Source organism: Cololabis saira, chromosome 8 (assembly GCF_033807715.1).
Source record: "Cololabis saira isolate AMF1-May2022 chromosome 8, fColSai1.1, whole genome shotgun sequence".
In the NCBI taxonomy this organism is placed as follows: Eukaryota; Metazoa; Chordata; class Actinopteri; order Beloniformes; family Belonidae; genus Cololabis; species Cololabis saira.
Window position 1 is genome coordinate 15915106 of NC_084594.1, and position 18757 is coordinate 15933862.

Sequence of the window (18757 nt, forward strand, 5' to 3'; positions counted from 1 at the left end):
TGCCTGCAGACAGAAGAAGACTACATCCCTTATCCCAGCGTTCATGAGGTACACGCGCAGACCGTCGTTATGGAAACACATAATGTCCCCTCAGAACAAATAAATCACATGCAACATGCTGTATATTTGACCTCCGCTGCTCTTCGCTGTCAGGTTCTCGGTCGCACAAGTCCTTTTCCACTCATCCTGCTGCCCCAGTTTGGAGGATACTGGATCGAAGGCACCAATCATGAACCGAAAGACCCGCCGGAGGCAGATGAAACTCCCTGTCCTACCTCTCACATCAAACTGGAGACGAACAGCACCGCCAAGATCTACAGGAAGCAATTCATGGGCAAGGTGGGAGTGCTGGAAGGAGTCTGGGTTGTTTTATTTTGTGTATCGTAGTTTAAATAGTTAAATAGTTTAAATCTACTCTAGTCCATTTATTCTTGTATTATTTTTTGTTTTATTCATAAGAGTCTTGACAGAACCTCCTTAGATCACACAGTGTTTAAATATGAATGTATGATATAATAACTGAAGTAAAACACGTAAACTTTTCCTGAATAGAGGACTGTGGTTGTTTTTTACCCTCTCTATTGCTCATTTATTATCAAGTCATCCACTGTCAGTTGTTGCAAAAGCAGTCACACCAACTTTAACTTTTCCTCCACTCATCTGCCCGCAGGAACACTTTAATTATTACACAATGGATGTCGCCCTGGGCCACTTGGTCTTTTCAGTGAAGTATGATGTCATTGGAGATCAGGAGCATCTGCGCTTGATGCTACGGTACAGTTTCTTGCTGTTCTCTCTTTTTATCTCTGACTTCTTTTCTCTAATAATGATGCTCTCCCCCTGCTTGCTTCTCCCTCTGTAGTCGCAGCCTGTACTCTTTTGAAAAACCCAGTGCAACATTTATTTCATGTTCAACTTTTTGCTGCAAATTTGCAAGTTTTTGTGCATGCTTGGAAACCGATATCCATTATACTTTTCTTTTTATGTTATGCATGAAAAAAACAGGAAGATTTTTTCTCAGTTCCGTCACGTTGTCTTTGTGTAATGTAACAATTTAGTACTAATGACACACGGGGTTGTGGGACGAGGGCCTTTGGTGTTACAAGGCGCCCTTATATGTCTGTAGTTAGTTTTTCCCGTCAAACACATTTAGGATAATGAGGAACTCATTGCTTCTGGTGTTGTTATTATTAACCATCTAACTCCTTATTAAACATTTAAACGGATTCAATTAATGATGCCATCACAGATTGGGAAACTTTGCCCGGAAACACAGAAGCATGTGTTGGACATTAATGAGCATTGCATAAGACTCAACTTCACTTTGCGTGGTGCAGTGAAAATATCCTTGCCTCTCAGTTTAAACTGTGACTTTATTCAGAGGTGCCAAAAACTACTCGGTATAGTCATCACGCAATTCATCTGGTTTTGGTCCCAAGTGCAATGCCTCCTACCCACCATCGCCTGAAGCCCCACTTCTTCACATTCAGCTAAAGACAGACGGGGAGAGCGGCAGAGCTCGGCCCACAGCATAACCTGTGAATTAATTTTAGCACCTGAGAGACTCCTCTTCAGATTTTAATAAGTGGGCTCCCTCTTTGTAATGTATCTTCAGAGTGGATGAGTGTGAAATGAGGTAACAGCCGCTAGGCCCACAACATTTTTCACATAGTGATGTCCTCTAGCGCGCGGGTGCAAACCACAGTCGCTTCACTTGGTGGAAATAGCACACACTGAGTCACAGTATTATTTAAAGAACCTGAATGACCTGCAGGATAAGTCATGATCTTTTCTTAATTTCACTTGAAATCCCCTGTGGACTGTAAAACCCCCAACACGTTATGGAAATGTAATTGTTCGGCTTTTAGTTTTCCGTTGCCAAACCCAGAGCTAGGAAGGCTGTCACAGATGAAGCGGTCAACACCACAGAAAACAATGATCTGAAAGTGCAGTTGCATCAGTGCATCAGTACGCCGCCAGTAAATCTTACACTCCAGCACTCGGGCAGCAGATTTGAATCATTCCCAAATCTAATCCTGATGTGCTTTTGGGTTTTGGAGAGACAAAAGAAAAAATAAATCATGCTGTTTTTGCCCACAGAGACATCCAAGGCACGAGGTACTTAATTACTGAGATAGAACTAAAAAATTGAAGGGGGTTTTGAAGAGTCAAAAAGCCTTATTTTCTTCTGTTATTACAGCTTTTGAGTTGCTGGAAGGTGGATTTTCTTGCTGCTTCTTTATGCTACATTAACCAGCAGTCTTTACTTTGATATTTTCTGTAAAAGTATTGGATATTGATTCACATCAACTCAAGAGTAAACCGTTAAAAAGATACTTTATCATCTCACTGAACTTGGGTTAGTTACTGTTCTGTTTTTTTTTCAATTTATCTTGGAAACCTTGTTATGAATGACTTCAGTGGGTGCTCAGTTTTCCAGCTATTCTTCATTGCGCTCCTTGCAAAGAGCAGCAACCTATTAAAAAGTAATGATGCCCAGTCGAGCCTCTCCCAGGCAATTTTACCTCAAAGATGTCAAGTGTAAAGACAATTATGTTCCACGCAGCTCCAAGAAACGTCCGCTTTGAATCGACAGTTTGCTTGGATTGAATGCTAAGTAGTGCAGAATTAAACCCTGAAGGAGGATAGACTCGGATTACAAACAGAACAATGAAGATTTAGACTTTTTTGCACTGTTTACCTTTCAGAACAAAGCTTAAAACCTATCAGGACGTGATTCCCATTTCCTGCCTTACTGAGTTTCCCAACGTGGTTCAGATGGCCAAGGTAAGTAGTTGCTGTCATACTGAAATGATTCTTCTGCTACATTTCAAAATTGATAAGAGTGAATGGATTCTTTTTTTTCTTCAATTTGCAGCTTGTTTGCGAAGAAGTGAATGTGGATAGGTTTTATCCCGTCCTCTACCCAAAGGTAGGCGGTGATCCATTTTCTCTTGCTCGCTCCCAATCATCAGCACCGTCAACCTCACGAGAGCTTCCTGTTCTTCCGTCCTCAGGCATCGAGGCTCATCGTCACCTTTGATGAGCATGTAATCAGCAACAACTTCAAGTTCGGGGTCATTTATCAAAAGTTTGGCCAGGTGAACGCGCTTGGGGTGCCGCCGCCACTAACCTTTGCTTTTCAAGTCATGTGTCAGTCCTCCTGAAAATGCTTTTCGATCTCCCGCTCGCAGACGACAGAGGAGGAGCTGTTCGGGAACATGGAAGAAAGTCCTGCCTTCGTGGAGTTCTTGGAGTTTCTGGGCGTGAAGATCGAGCTTCACGACTTCAAAGGGTTTGGATGCTTTTCAGCAGATTTTTAAACTGCTTTGGTTAATTTCCTCTATAAAACGCTCCACATAATATCCGTCAGATGCAGGTTATTATTCCTTTTTTTTATTAATCAGAGCAGTCTTTAAATACCCAGCATTTGTAGTTTTGCTGACATTATGAATCATAATGTTAGCATAAATGTAATTTATGATAGAGTGGGCCGATAAAGTGACCCTGGCATTCGCTCCATGAAGAAAGATGGCGGCGGACCGAGCGCTCTGAGAGCTCACACCTGTTCTCCAGTGGCTCCGTTTATTCATCTTTCACCTGCCCTCGTTCTTTCACCTATGTACATCTCCAAAACCTTTCATTGCCTTGTTCTGTCGTTTCCGTCGCTTCTGCTGGTAATGTGTTAACGCCCCCGTTTCTCCTTTGCTCCTCCAGATTTCGGGGGGGACTGGATGTCACCCACGGACAAACAGGAACTGAATCCTACTACACAAATTTCCACAATAAGGAGATCATGTTTCACGTGTCCACCAAGCTGCCTTACACAGAAGGAGACTCGCAGCAGGTACGATTATGTTTCAGCTACTAATCATCGAACTAATTATTTAGTGCTTTCAAGACCACCAGTAGATTTCTGAGGCTGTAAAGTCTCATTTAACAAGTTGACACAATTTCCCGCAGTGTTGGTGAAATATCTTGCTGACATGGATACTTTGATCGATTAATGTGCAGCTGTTTTTTATACCAATATTCCCTTTTTCTCCTTCATGGGTCTGCAAAAATTAAGGTCCGCCCTGCAGCATTAAGCTACCATGCATAAGTACATTTGGGGACAAACTACACATGATAATGAAACAGGTTGTCATATAAGAGAGCATGGAGTACCTGTTCTTCACAGAAGTGCTACAGTACCTTAGACCAAACTAACTGGAAATCTATTTCTAAAATATTTAAATGTCCCCTGTTTGCACTGCATGCAGAGAATTGGTGCTTTCTACTTTAGAGTAAATGATTTATACAAGTCATGTGTGGAAGTGGCCCAGATGGTTAAAATAAATGTACTGCAGATGCATAATGTCCCGCTCACTGATAAGGCTCATTAAAAATTCCTTTGTCCCATTCAGACTCCATAAACTCTGAACTCTGAGTTTTGTTGCTGCTGTTGGTAGTGCATTCATTGATGAAGGGGAAAACAGAAGTACTGGTCGAGCATTATTAGCTCATTTCTTACTTAAGTACGTTATATTACCGATAAATGTAAATTTTTAGTTACACACAAAAAAAAAAGTTTGCCTCCCAGATTTGTAGTTGAACTTGGGAGGAAGTCATAGGTAGATAAAGATGGGAAGGTTCACCTCTGATCGGGTGGGTGGCTCCAAACAAGGTGATGGGATGGTGTTTTTTCTACCTGAATATTTAAAATGGTAGTGATTTCAGACGCCCAAAGATATGTGATCAAGAACAGGAGTAGTGATGATTTCCCTAATATGCCTCTTTTAAGATATTCCACTAATCGTGTTACATTGGTGCAGTAGACTGCAGATCAACACGGCACAAACTGCGTGGGGGGGCAGTTGGTGCGTTACGACCCAACTCACCCCGGGTTGGGGAGTTGCAACAACAGAAATCGTGACAAGATGTCAAATGTGAAACACAGGAGTTTGTTGTGAAGTCAAAGAAAAAAAAGGGGGGCACACAGTGGGTAATGTATATAAACAGAGTTGGGGGTCGAGATGCTGCTCAACACATCAAAACGTCTATCTGAAAAGTAAATAAACCAGCTACTCAATGATCCTGAAGCGACAAAACGACAAAAAAAGGGGTGGGGGCCACGATAAACTAAACAAAATCGAACATCCAAAAGATGTTCATATACAAAAACTATCCCAAAACCAGGCTAAAAGTTATAAAACTATTTTAACAGAAGGCGAAGCCGAAAGGGCCGTTACGATAGTCAGAAAAAACAACAGAAGCTAACAAAGCCCCATCTAACAATTAATACAACTACCCATACAGTTACAAGTCTTATCATCAGGTCTCACGTTTGAGGTGAGCTGTAGCTGCACATCCAGCTGCCTCCCAAATCAAGGTTGAGCGTGTCTTTTATGTCCTGGGTCTATGGCTCTGGAGCGTTGATTGGATGGGCTGCCAACCAATGGGGAGGGCAGAGATGAAGGTGTGTGGACCTGGGCCAATCCCCTCCAGGCAGCAGAAATCAGGGGGTCATCAACAGAAAACAAGAAACAGCTGGGTCAATAGAGGCAGCCGTTGGTTTTATTCTTGCTGAGGACTGAAGTGTTCGACACTACAGCTCAACGCTGTGGAAGTTTCTTACAGGGATGAACGCTTTGATACATCCAATCCACTCAACAGACGAACGTCAGGGATAGCCAGGGGTTCAGTGTGCTGGAGAAGCCCAGGACTGAACCATTAACCCTAAAAAAAAACCTATCCCTAACCCATAATGTATAAAAATCCTATACACACAGTCCTTCAATACCTGTGAATTTATTTAGCTAGGGAGAGTATTCTAAGAGGACCAAAATGAGCCATCCTGAAGTGAATTAGGAGCAATCCTGCAGACAGTGTTTTCCTTTAGCTAGCGACAAACTATGTGCCCACTGGCAACTTTTGTTGCCCCTCACAAAAAATAAGTCCATGAACAAAAAAATATTAATCCTAGGTACAATTTTTGGGGGGAGGGTTACTCTGGAGATTTGAATGATTAAATAATTATCAATATGATTGGGGGAAAATCATAAGAAATTCATCAAAATGACCTCTTTCCAGGACGATTTTCACCTGCCATGTCTTCAGCCGGAAGGAGCAGGAAACAGATGTCACTTGGAAACAATTTTAAAGAAAATCGAAACTTTTGTCTAAGTTGTGTTCTAGCATATAATTCGAAAAAGTTGCATTAGTACCTTTGAGATTTTTATTGTAAGTCGAAAATGACAGTGATACACTTTGGCAACAATTGTTGCCATTGGGGCAAATCAGGTTAATGTGTAACCCTGTCTTGACCCTCAGCTGCAACATGAAAAACTCACCCACAAATGAGGGAAAAAAGGGTCAGCAACTGCGGAATCAGTTGTTCCCGATTTACCGTAAGTCAAGCCCCTGACACAGCCATTGTAGATTGCTCTCAACATCTGCACATGCAACAATAAAACCTGCTATTACCCAACTTTCCAACTGCACAGAATCATCGTATTCTCCAAACATCTTCCAAATCTCCTCCTCATCGATATCATACTTGGCACTTTCATCCAAGGAGTTTACCACTCAGAAAACTTCTAGTTATTAGTTTTAACCATTAATCTTTGCCATTTACTCTAAATTCCAGATGCTTGGAATTAGCCATTTTGGGATTAGCTCTGTTGAGATCCTTCTTTGAGAGTTAAACTGAAGCTCAGTTCACAGGTAACAGAGCAGCAGCATTTCCATACCACCTTAAATAATGTGCAATACCTCATTTTTGTTATTTTCTGTGTCGTGTTGGCGACTCTACTGCAGGTTTTCATGCTGACAGCACTATAGCTCCTCTTATCCCACTAAAGCTAGATCTTCTTAAATATGTTACCGCTACCTCAATAAATAGGAACAAGTTGATCCATAAAACGCTTAACAATGTGAAAGCAACACAAACGTTCATGTTTGTAGATCTACTATGAATATTTGAACCTGTCAGACTCATTGTCCTCTTTTGCTCTGCTGTTTTCTCTTTTTCTCTTCAGACATATAATTTCTTTTAGTCAAACCATTTTCGTGATCATTTCAATATTCTCTAATGGTATCTAAGCTCTTCTTCTATTGGTTTGTGGCGGAAAACCTTCATCTCTTTGGTGCCGTGCAGCAGTTTATTGCATTAGTTCTTAGCTCCTCGGAGCCTCGAGCGATTTGAACTTTGTTTCCTCAGTAACCCTCCACAGGCAGACCTTTTGCGAAGGCATGGAGACAAACAGAGGACATAAACAACACCCACATGGGATGATTCACCCGGGAACAGAGGAAGGAGGCAGGCTACACACATAATAGCACAGCAAAAAAGAGAAAAGGCACAATTTCTCCTCCCGGACGCGACTGAATGTGCCCTCCTTTGAAAGGTTATAAAGCAATAACATATGTCAAGTGTCTCAATCCAACACTGCACTCGCTGAGTTTGTGTCTAAGTGACCGTGGTGATGTTGTGTTCCCTTCAGCACATTTGGATGCAGAAAATGGGTTGAATGTTTCCCAGCTGTCTGGGTTCAGAAAGCCATTTGTGAGAGAGTGGCTATCGAAGGTGACAGCTAATAAGCGTGCGCCGATGCCGTAGTAACCTGCATCTGCAACCATGCGTAACACCTGCCACTCAGTCGGCTGTTGTTTTAGAAATCCATGTCCACTGTTCATCGCTACATTTCATCAAAACCTTGGAGATTGGACTAATATTTTCGCAGGGGAGTCTTTTATTCTCTGTAAATGCACTGGTTGAAGTACTAGAAATCACGAGGCTGGGAACATTTTAAATTCCTTCACATTCTTGGGGTAGTAAAAAGGCTCCATATACTTCTGCATTTGTGGCACATTTGTTACAACTTCAACGAGGTTCTGAAACCGCGCCAGGTCCAGAACCAGATGGGGGCTTATTCTCATACTAATGAACAGACTGGCTGCACAAACAAAGAGGCTCCAAAGTCATTTACCTGTTACTGAAAAGACAAATGGCATCATCGTCTCTAAATCTCCGAGTAAATATTAGCGCTCGTGTATTATGTTTACAACTGTCGAAAGCCGTGAGATGTACTCCTGGTCCATAATTTCTCCGTATCATTGGTTTGTATCTGTTTGCTACATTCGGTGCATCTCTCCTGCACTCGCACTGAGCAGGATGAGCTGAGTCACAATCTCAACGATCAGAAGTCCAATTCGGAAAATCTGGGACATCACTGAACTGTCTCAAACGTAAACTGTGCTCCAGCTAATGCCAGGTGAAATCTGAATGGATTTTCTCGAAGAAAGAAGACGCCCGTGAGCCTTTTGAGAAATAGAACTTCTTGTAAAAGGCAACGACCTGACAGAACAAATTCATATTACAGCACAAGAAGAGGTCGTCCGTAATACTGAACAACACAGAGCTTTCTTACGCCACGGAGACTCGGGCACGGTCACGCTGCACTCTTAGTCCATGTCTTTGGCAAACCTAAAATGTTTTTTTGGGACTAAAAAAAGCACAGTTATACTGAAGCAGAGATGACACTTCACCACTTTTAGGTGATTTACCGGTGCTGTGGCTGACTCAAAGCCTTCCAGCAAAGTCATAATCATTATTGGGCTCATTATTCACAATAATATTCTATACAGAAGCAATATCACTTTATTTATTTCTTCATAGAAAATCTGACTTTCTGTTACATGACATCAAATTGGTTGATTTCCTCCTTAAAATATAGATCTGCCTGTTATATCTGTGAAACTGCATCTGAAGTCATATTTGTATGCAGTAGGTGTAGAATGTTTTTCAGATTACTTTTAATAGTATATTAATTATATGACCCAAGAGAAACTAATTTCGAGGAAAATAAAAAAAAAAATCAGTCTTACGTTTCGTCTAGTGGTCCGACTATTATGCTGATTTTGAGAATTCTAGTCAAGAAATGTTTTCTTACCCCACTAGCAGTTATTTTTGCTTAAAATAAGCCAATTTGACTAGGTTTAGAAATATTAGGCTTATTTCCAGAGTGGCTGTTTTTGCAGTGCATGAAAGCAGCTCTTTGCACTTTAAGTTGCCGTTATAATAATGTTTCTTTCCACAAGTGATGATGGGCCTGAGAGAAAATTACATTGCAGGGTGTTTTGTTTTGTTTTGTTTTTAGCTGTCAATCCCTAAAATGAAGTGGAAGCACATGTGTGGCGAGGTGGCAGAAACCTGTCATTACTTTCCAATTCATAATGTCTGTTTCTTTCACACGTTCATCCTCAGTCACTGCAGTGTTTTCCTCTCCCTGCTCAGGCTCAGGCTGGTGCATTTTAAACACCTTTCCAAAGTTTAATATAATGTCAGAAACACTGATCATCACCTGGTTAGAAACTGCAGGAAATAAATAAGTCTGTTTGATATCGGCACCTCGTGACCCAAACTTTTCGGCTAGAAGTTCATATATCAGCATTTGTGTAGATATGCTTTTATTTGTAATTAGTTATACTACTAAATACTAGAAAAAGGGAATAGTGTTACTGCCTAACATTTAAAAACATGCATTTATATGTAGCAAATACAGTGCTTTGTATATATTTGCATCTTTATTTTAGTTGTGAGAAATAAATTGACTATATTTGACTTTTATAGAACTGTCTGGTACCTCAGATAGGGTATTGCACTCCTTTAAATAATCTCAGCCTTTTGGTTGATACTATGGAGTATTTGTTTTCTCTCAATCTTCCAGTGTATCTCCTAGGAATGGTTCTGAGACAGGCTTGTGTAGGTGATGCTGAGAGTGCTTATTTCAGATATTTCCGCAGTTATTAGCTTCTTGTTTTTTGTGTCCCCCAGCTGCAGAGGAAGAGACACATAGGCAATGACATCGTAGCCATCGTGTTCCAGGAAGAAAACACACCCTTTGTACCCGACATGATCCAGTCCAACTTCCTGCATGCATACGTGGTGGTGCAGGTGGAGAACGCATGTACGGACAATGTCACCTTCAAGGTTGGTTTAGGGGATAGACGGTATTCCGCACAATGAAACTTTGACAGGGACCTGCTAAAAGCATTTCACATTCTCTCACACATTATTAATGAAATGTCATTCTTTTTCACTGCATCCTCTCTGAGGAGTCACGTTGCTCGTCTGCTTTATTCCTCCAGGTGTCTGTGACAGCGAGGGATGACGTTCCTTTCTTTGGGCCCGCTCTACCCGACCCGGCCATCTTCAAAAAGGTTGGCAGTCACGCAGGTGCATCGACAGCGTTCCTGTGAACGCAGCAGACCTCGCAAATAGTCGTAAATAAGTGCTTGTCTTTCCTCAGGGTCCTGAGTTCCGTGAGTTCCTCTTCACCAAACTCATCAATGCAGAGTATGCCTGCTACAAGGCTGAGAAGTTTGCCAAGCTGGAGGTGAGAAGCACATTGATGCGCACATTACCATGGGAGTGTGAATGGGAGGTGTACGCGTTTACACTGGAGCACACGCACGTTTGCACATTTTACATGAGGAATTTATTTTTCTTTTCTTTCATATTTAATAACGAGGATCCAACTGAAAAAAATACTATTGAGTTGTGAAATACTACTAGTTTAGACTTTATTTAGAGTTTATTTTACAAATAATAAAAAAAAACACAAATACAGATAATAATCAATTGAGGTTTGTAAAATGGGACTCCCCAGAAGCTACTGTAGCTTATGAATAGGGGCCCAGTCACACAGCAGAACAACTATAAATTACACATACTGTATAATACATATACATACAATATATAACCTTATAACCTAAATAAGAAAAAAAAAAAAAAAAAAAAAAACCCTGAGACCTCCTCAGATTTCCTAGATACAAATATATTCATATAAAAATAATACATCAGGTATTGGTACATAAAAAATTTAATAAGAGACATAATTTAATAACAATTTATGTTTTAGTCTTTTTTTTAAAATTGAGAGAGATCCAGACTCTTTTATAGCACTACCAAGCTCATTCCAAATTTTTGGACCTTTGCAGGTTACAAGTTACTACTAAGGGGTACGAGTTTTTTACTTCTTCCTACTCCTTTTTCGAGCATTACACATTTGCTATTATATTTATTAATTCTCGCCTATTTGTTTACAATGATACATTTATTATTTTGTGACTATTATTGTTCTTTTTTATGTTATTAATTTATTGTTCTGCTGTTTTATTTATTTATTTATTTTTTAAAGATTTTTTTGGGCTCTAGTGGCCCTTTATTCAAGTTGCAGACAGGAAAGGGGTAGAGAGAGAGAATGGGGATGACATGCAGCAAAGGTCCGCAGGCCGGGATTCAAACCTGCGACCACTGCAGGAGGACTGTAGCCTCAGTATATGAGCCACTTGCTTAACCCACTGCATCACCGAGCGGCCCATTTATTTATTTTTTGTGGTTATGTTATGTTATCTAAATAAAAGATATCAAATCAAATTTCAATTTTGCTTTTTTCAAGCATCTTTTTCTTGTCGTTGTTGTCAGGAGCGCACGCGTTCGGCGCTGTTGGAAACGTTATATGAGGAGCTTAACATCAACAGCCAGTCCATGATGGGTCTGGGTGGAGACGAAGATAAGCTGGAGAACGGTGGGGGAGGAGGAGGTGGCGGCTTCTTTGAATCCTTTAAGGTACAGCATCATCTCTTATGTGAAGAGGCGCCCTGGTAATCTGCAACTGCACATGCATGACAGAGAATGGCGAGGAGTTCAAAAACTTTACGGATTTTTTTTTTGTTTTTTTTCCTCCCCCTGTCTCTTGGCTGGGATTCTGGGTATTCACACATCACAAAACAAAGCACAGAAAATGTGCAGTATCTCAAAGGACCAGTCCTGTGGCATTTGCTGTCCTCACTTGGCTGTGACTGCTGATCTCGGGGTGTTTTCACATGATGGCGGAGGTTTGGAGGCTGCAGCGTGCCCCTTGCTTGAGAGGCACTTTGCTCTGACAGAGAGTGCTCCGTCAATGACCATTAGGGCGGCAGAGGGAGGCTCGGCGGCTGAGACCCAGCAGTGGGAACTGTGATGGTGTGTGCCTGATGAACGGTTTAATGGCCCCTCATTACTGAACTGATGATGCAGTTTGTCTGTCTCCCTGTGGGCAGCATTCCTTCACTGTTTTTCTCAATGGCAATCACTACTTCTCGGCGGTTATATATATTTTTTTCTTTGACTTTCTCACTGTGCTATCTCTGAAGAAACATCTTTCTTTCATAACTGCATCACTGTGTTCTTCCTCTTCTACCACTGTCAAGAACCAACTTGCTCCCTCCCTCTGTCTTTCACACCTCTTCTGCAAAGATTTCCTCCTCTCCCCTTCTGTCTGTGCTGCAGGATAGATGTGTAAATTTCACTGCTGAGCTGTCTCCTTTGCTTTCAGTCATTTGTCTCGGTCTTTCTTTCCTCACACTGTGTTCCATGTCACAAAGCCGAACTCCAGACTCGCCCTTGTCGAGTGACAATTTATTAGATGAAAGATGTGGCTTTCTGTCCACTGCAGAGCTCATTTACAACCGTCTGTGAACCGGCATTTCCTTCACACAGCTCCTTCCTGCACGTTGACCTACTCTGCCCCTAAGTGTTCAGAAATAGTCGTGCATATAGCCACACACATATCCACTCTCAAGCCCAGGTGAATCACGACATCACTTTTACTCTATAATACAGAAAATATGCTTTTTGGATGAAATCAGTTATAACAAACACATTTAGTAAGTGGATTATATCTGAAAAATTCAAATGAGTAGTCCCCTGATTGTAATTTAATGTAACTTGTAAATCATAAATCATCATAATACCACATAAAGTGGCAAGAAAACAGTATCTGAACCCCTTGGAATGATAAGCTAGTTTATGTTGTAATATGATGAGGGAAGGACCCAATTGCAAAAGATCTGGAAGTAGAATTAACAGGCAAAAACCCTTTAACCAAAACAAATTACCACCATGAGCAGGAATTCCTAAAAACTTAACTTAAAAAATTAAACAAACAAAAAGAAGAGTGACAGAAGGACTAGGGACCACGATGAAGGAAGAGTGAAACAATATATCAGTGAGGAGCAGAACGGAGAGAAAACACACACACAAGGGCTGACAAGACAAGGGCAGGCCAATGGGGCAAAACCGACCGTGAACAGACTTTCAAAATAAAACAGGAAGTAAATCAAACCAGAGAACCAAAGAAAAAACACAAGAAAAGAGAAGCAAAACACAAATAATTTGATTGGTAAAAGACATTCAGACATTTGAAGGTTGTTGTTATTAGAAAACATCTGCTGATGCGAACCATGCCTCACAAAAAGAAGATATTTGAAGATACATGATTAAGAATAGTTGATCTGGATTAAGATGGAACAATACCATCAAATTAAATTCCCAGAGAGATACTGTGGAAGGATCTCAAGTGAGCTGTTTACACCAGACTGCTAATGTACCTAAGCCAAAGCAATTGCATACCATAATCATATTAAAAACTGTCCTCCTGAACTACGGGAAAGTTACTTCTGAAGTTATCGCTACCAATAACTTGAAGGAAGTTTGTCTATTACAGTTACTTAGTCCATATAAAATAACACGTTAAGCACATCTTTTGCAGGAAACCAGTTAATCTAGAGGGGGTTTAAAACATTTTCTTGCCACTGAACTGAAATTTTAAATTTACAAAGAAAACAAAGAAAGTAAACATTTAAGCACCAGTCAAATGAAATAGAATTCAGTATATTCTAATTCAGTCCCTTCATTACAGCTGTATTATTAATTATAATCAAAAGCATCCTAACTAAGAAAACCTGCAGACTGCATGAAATCTTCACTTTATTTTAATCCTGAGTGTCTATGAAAGGATGGGCAGCAGTGGAGAGGAAGTACGTCCTTTTAACCTCCATCAGAGGCGGACTTGGGAAGGGCAGCCATCGGCTGGCTGGGGGGCCCGAGAGGTCGGGACAGAGATGCCAGCAAACGCAGTGACATTACACCGAGCCTCCTGCTAGAAGGAGAAAACTATATAAATAATGGCAGCAATAATGCTGTATACGCTACATACATGGAGGAGTTGGGAGAGCAGCGTGAGGAAAGGTGCATCATGGGAGAATGAACAAGAGTTTAAAGCTATGAAGACAACTAAAGGCAGGGCTCAGGGTCACTGAAGCCAATCCTGAGATTTGTTAAAAGGGAAAGTTTTACATATATATATATTTACCCCGACACCATATGAGAGTGGATCCTCTGACTGTCGGTGTCTCCTCATCTTTCTCTGTAGCGGGTCATCCGCAGCAGAAGCCAGTCTATGGACGCCATGGGTCTCAGTAACAAGAAGTCACACACAGTCTCGACTAGTCACAGTGGCAGCTTTACCCACAATCCCGCTGAGAGCCCCAAAACCCCAGGGATTGTAAGTAGCCCACTTTGGTTCACGTGATGCCAACCCGTTGCACAAGTTGAGGAATAAAGTGTTTTCAAAGCACCGTGAATAAATGCACATATAAAACCTTGAAAACGCTAGTTTTCCTCAGAACAACACAGCAGTCGACACTCTCACCCTTTCACCAGTGATTTTTAACATAAAAATCTTTTTTCTTTTCTGACATTTTAACATTGACTCCAAATTTCTATGAAAGTAGTTTTCATTGATTTCCTTTTTCCATATGTGGTTCATCATGTTTCTGTTAATTACTCGTTTTTTCACTTTGAGGATAAAGAAAAGAAAAATAATTGGCTCTCATCTGTTGAAAGAAATGAAGAAATGTTGTGGCTGTGTTGAGCGGCAGACTTCTAGGATGTTGATGTCCCTTGTGGATTGAATCCGGTGATTTTCCTTATCAGCACGAGATGAGTGATTGTTTGTGAGCCGCTGTCTAGTCTCTATCTCAGAACTCAGACTGGCAGCTGTATGACTACCCAGACTCCCTCCCTCGTTACTGTGCAACAAAATGACTGTCTTGTCTTTGTAAATGCTATTAACTCCTACAACTCTGACTCTGTGCATGCATGACTGGAACATTTGCATGGCAAAAGGTATTAACATGTGCAGATCACTGTCCCATTTATGTCTTTCTTAGGGATAAGGTTTTCTATTTTTTGAATCATCCCTATTTCTTTATAGTTGTTTAAAAGTTACCTGCTTGGTTTGTGTTAGCCCTCTTTGCCCTTTTCCCTCCTTTGAATGCATCAGCAAACACACTTGTATCCCTCAGGGCAGAGGCTGAGCGGCATGGCTGCTGTGTGGCGACGCTCCTGCCGTGCCCCCCCATGTCGGACCCCACCCCGCTATGCTTGTAAAGCTTTTCTCTATTTCTTTGTATCACATCCCCACTATGAACTTGTGCCCCCAAGCTCCTTTTTTAAAGCTGTTTTGCACCTTGCTGTTTCAATTTTCTGTGCTGTGCGCATGAGATCTTATGATGTGTTCTTTTCTTTTCCTTTTTCCCCCTGTTGCTTTTTCAATCTATCATCTCCCCCTCTCTCTCTCTGCTTCCCCCGCCCTGTCCTGTGCGGCTCAGTCATTGCTTGTCCCAGGAAAAAGTCCCAGTAAATATGGACGTCGAGGCAGTGCCATAGGGATAGGAACAATAGAAGAGGTTCTTGTATATTCCTCCTTCCTTGTTTACTATTTTTTTCTTTGCTTTACAGTTTGAATTTGCTTAAAGTAAGTATGCAATTAGTACTTATTGTGTTTTTAGACAAATGCATTTTAGTTGCCGTGGCTGTGAAAGGTTTTCAGGTTAGTAGATGTCATGCTACTTATATTTCTTATCATTTCATTCATTTCACTCTCATGAAGGCTGCTATGTTATGAGCTGCAGCTGAAAGCAAAGGATCTATCACGTACAGTAGGGACTTACTGTAGGGTTCAAGCTCAGCGACCTTTGTCAGACGCTTTCTGTATTTTCTTGTTTATTATTTAAAAACTTTGTAATTGCAACTCTTTTTGCTTTAAGCATGAATTCCTGAGCAGTTGCTTGGGTTTATTCTTAGATGTTGTAAAAGAAAAATGAAGCAATTTAAAATGAAAATTATTCGAAAAATCCGAAGGTTATAATATTTGAACATAAAGTGTTTATTTGTTGACTCCCCCGGCTGACTAAATGAAAACTCCAATTCCAAAACAAAGTTGGGACATTGTGCAAAAAAAAGACCAAAAAGAAAATGAGAATACAACAATTCCCAAATGTCATAAACCAATATTTCTTTCTGATGTTGGAAGTGAGAATTTCTTGAAATTATTAGTTCATGTTGAAATTGATGGAAGCAATACTTCTCAAAAAACATTTGGAACGTGGGCAACAACAGGTTGGAGAAGCAAGGATTAGAAAAGGCAACACCTGGAGGAGATTCTTCCAATAAATGGCAACAAGTTAGTGACACGACTTGGTTAAAAAAAGAGTGTCTCAGTAAAAATGAGCAGATCACCAACTGATTTGACAATTTGTGAAACATTTTCAGATTAAAATTGTGGAGACTTCGACCTTCTCAACATCTGCATTACATAATGTTATCAAATAACTAAAAAATCTGAGAATCTGGAGAAATGCCTGCGTGCATTGCACAATCATAAAATCCAATACTAGATAGATAACCTTGATGTTAGGAATGAATCTGTGATGGTCTCAGGAACACCTTGAGAAATCCCAGTAAGATCGTGTTATATTTCACATGCCATCCACAAATACACTCTAAAAATCTGTCTTCCAAAAAACGGGAACTATATGAGAACATGAAATGCTCCTGTCTTCTCATCAACTAAGCTATTTTAAAACGGACTGACACAAAGTATTTTTTGGAAACGATAAACTGAAGTGGACTAAGAGGCAGGGTGCCATCTAACTGGTTATCAGCGCTTGGCTTTAAAGTCTGCATTTCACATGGTGCATTCATGATTTTGGAGGTCATAACATCTGATAAAGGAAACATCAGTGCTAAATGGCAACAGCTTTCTGAGCAACATATGAATTCAGTTCAGTTCAGTTCAGTTCAATTCAATTCAATTCAATTCAATTCAGTTCAGTTCTATTCAGTTCTGTTCAGTTCAATTCAGTTCAGTTCTATTCAGTTCTGTTCAGTTCAATTCAATTCAGTTCTATTCAGTTCTATTCAGTTCAATTAAGTTCAGTTCAATTCAATTCTTCTTTATTTGCACATTCCCAACTTTGGGAATTGGGGTAGGACACTTTGTAATAAAAATGTATTTTTGTAATTTTTTTTATCAGTTATAAATTATTGAAAGTAAAACAATATGGAATATAAAGTGGATTCTCACCTGAAGCCCAGTGTACATTGGGTCTTAAAAATATGTTGCCTCATAGATTTATGCAGCCACGAGTTCATCAATTCCCAGCCGCGTATTTTCCTCGTAGATTGTTTCACTTCCATTTATAATGTATGATGTTTGCCATGTTTGTTTTATCATCCGCCCAAACTGTGTGTCTCACTTTCCTCTCCACTCCCACTGATAGTCACTGATCATTCCTGGGAAAAGCCCAACCAGGAAAAAGTCCGGGCCCTTCAGCTCCCGTCGCAGCAGTGCCATTGGCATCGAGAACATCCAGGAGGTCCAAGAGAGGAGGTGAGAGGACAGAGCCGAGCTGATCGGCAGGGAGTGGGAAGTGAAGAGAGAACAGTGTTGCAGCAGATGGAAGGATGGACATTAAAAAAGCTTGTTGCATAGCTTTGATTAAGAGTGTGGCTAGAGTCTATTTTTTCTTTTGCACTCAGTGAATCTAAAACCTGTTAATTCTGTATTTTACCAAATATGAACAAGGCTACATTTTATGTCTTAGAATAATTTGTAAGCACATGAAACAGCTGATCTGTGCTATATTTAGATGAACACCATTAGTAAATAATTGTTGGCTTGAACAACATGTGCTTTGCAGCAGCAGGTGGAGGCCTCTTGCTGTGTTAAAACCCCGATGAGCGCATTGAAAGTATTAGTTGTTAAACTCTTATGCAATGAAATTAGTTCACCGGTTTTGACAACCTGATGTCCATCCCTGTCGCTGAAGCCGGGAGGTGTCACCGAACTACCAGAAGTTACCGGACAGCAGCTTCCTGTCCCACGAAAACAAATCGGACAACTCCTCCAATCACAGTTCTCCGGAGTTTACCGCCACAAAGAACAGGTGACTGTTATTTGATTTATGATCTGCATTTTTCTTATATTATTTCCCCAAGCTGAGACATTATTTGTGATATATCAACCCTGTATGTGGGTGGGGAGGCGATATGACAGGCTTGAACTCTGAGTCACGGATCATTGTCCTTGAGGTCATACCGTAGTTTAAAGGCCGCATTAGTCCTCTTCACATTTCCATTTACTTTAAAGTTTTGGACCAATTTTGACTTTTGGGAGACAAAGTAATGAATGCCAAAGCCAAACGTGCGGTCAGAGTGACCCAGGTGTGTAGTCTGGCCATGTGTTGCAGGGCGCCCTCCATCCCCGAGGCTCAGGACCTGTCCCGCTCCTCCTCTAATGCCAGCAGCTTTGCCAGCGTTGTGGAAGAGCACGAGGCCGAGGACGAATACGACACTGGACTGGTGGGTGGAGGCAGACCAAATAATGTGTTATGAACACTGAATTCACTTCCCGACAACAAAAGCAATTTGCATATTAGCAGTTCCATTAGCTTTTGTTTCAATTTGACTTTTTCATTTTTGCTAGTTTTTGTTAATAACTGTCGTTTGCTGTTACCTACACGGTTAGAACAAAGGGCTAAGGGCTTTTGTCATATCCCAGCAATGAAGGGGTCTGAATGTATCGCACAATAATACATATTAGTT

The 18757-nt window shown here is 40.8% G+C and overlaps 1 protein-coding gene across 9 annotated transcripts in view; it reads left to right on the forward strand.

The window, feature by feature from the left end:
- rap1gapb (RAP1 GTPase activating protein b) overlaps positions 1–18757 on the forward strand; it is a 134575-nt gene that overhangs the window by 111165 nt on the left and 4653 nt on the right. For 5 of the 9 annotated variants that reach the window (XM_061726897.1, XM_061726902.1, XM_061726894.1 and 2 more), the window contains 17 exons: positions 10–48; positions 154–339; positions 671–774; positions 2709–2787; positions 2879–2932; positions 3018–3101; positions 3195–3295; positions 3718–3847; positions 9818–9973; positions 10132–10203; positions 10293–10379; positions 11471–11614; positions 14241–14372; positions 15481–15558; positions 17434–17543; positions 17983–18099; positions 18385–18514. In XM_061726897.1, coding sequence (XP_061582881.1) covers positions 10–48; positions 154–339; positions 671–774; positions 2709–2787; positions 2879–2932; positions 3018–3101; positions 3195–3295; positions 3718–3847; positions 9818–9973; positions 10132–10203; positions 10293–10379; positions 11471–11614; positions 14241–14372; positions 15481–15558; positions 17434–17543; positions 17983–18099; positions 18385–18514 — 1803 coding nt within the window. The other 4 variants (XM_061726896.1, XM_061726898.1, XM_061726900.1 and 1 more) reach the window with 4 other exon arrangements.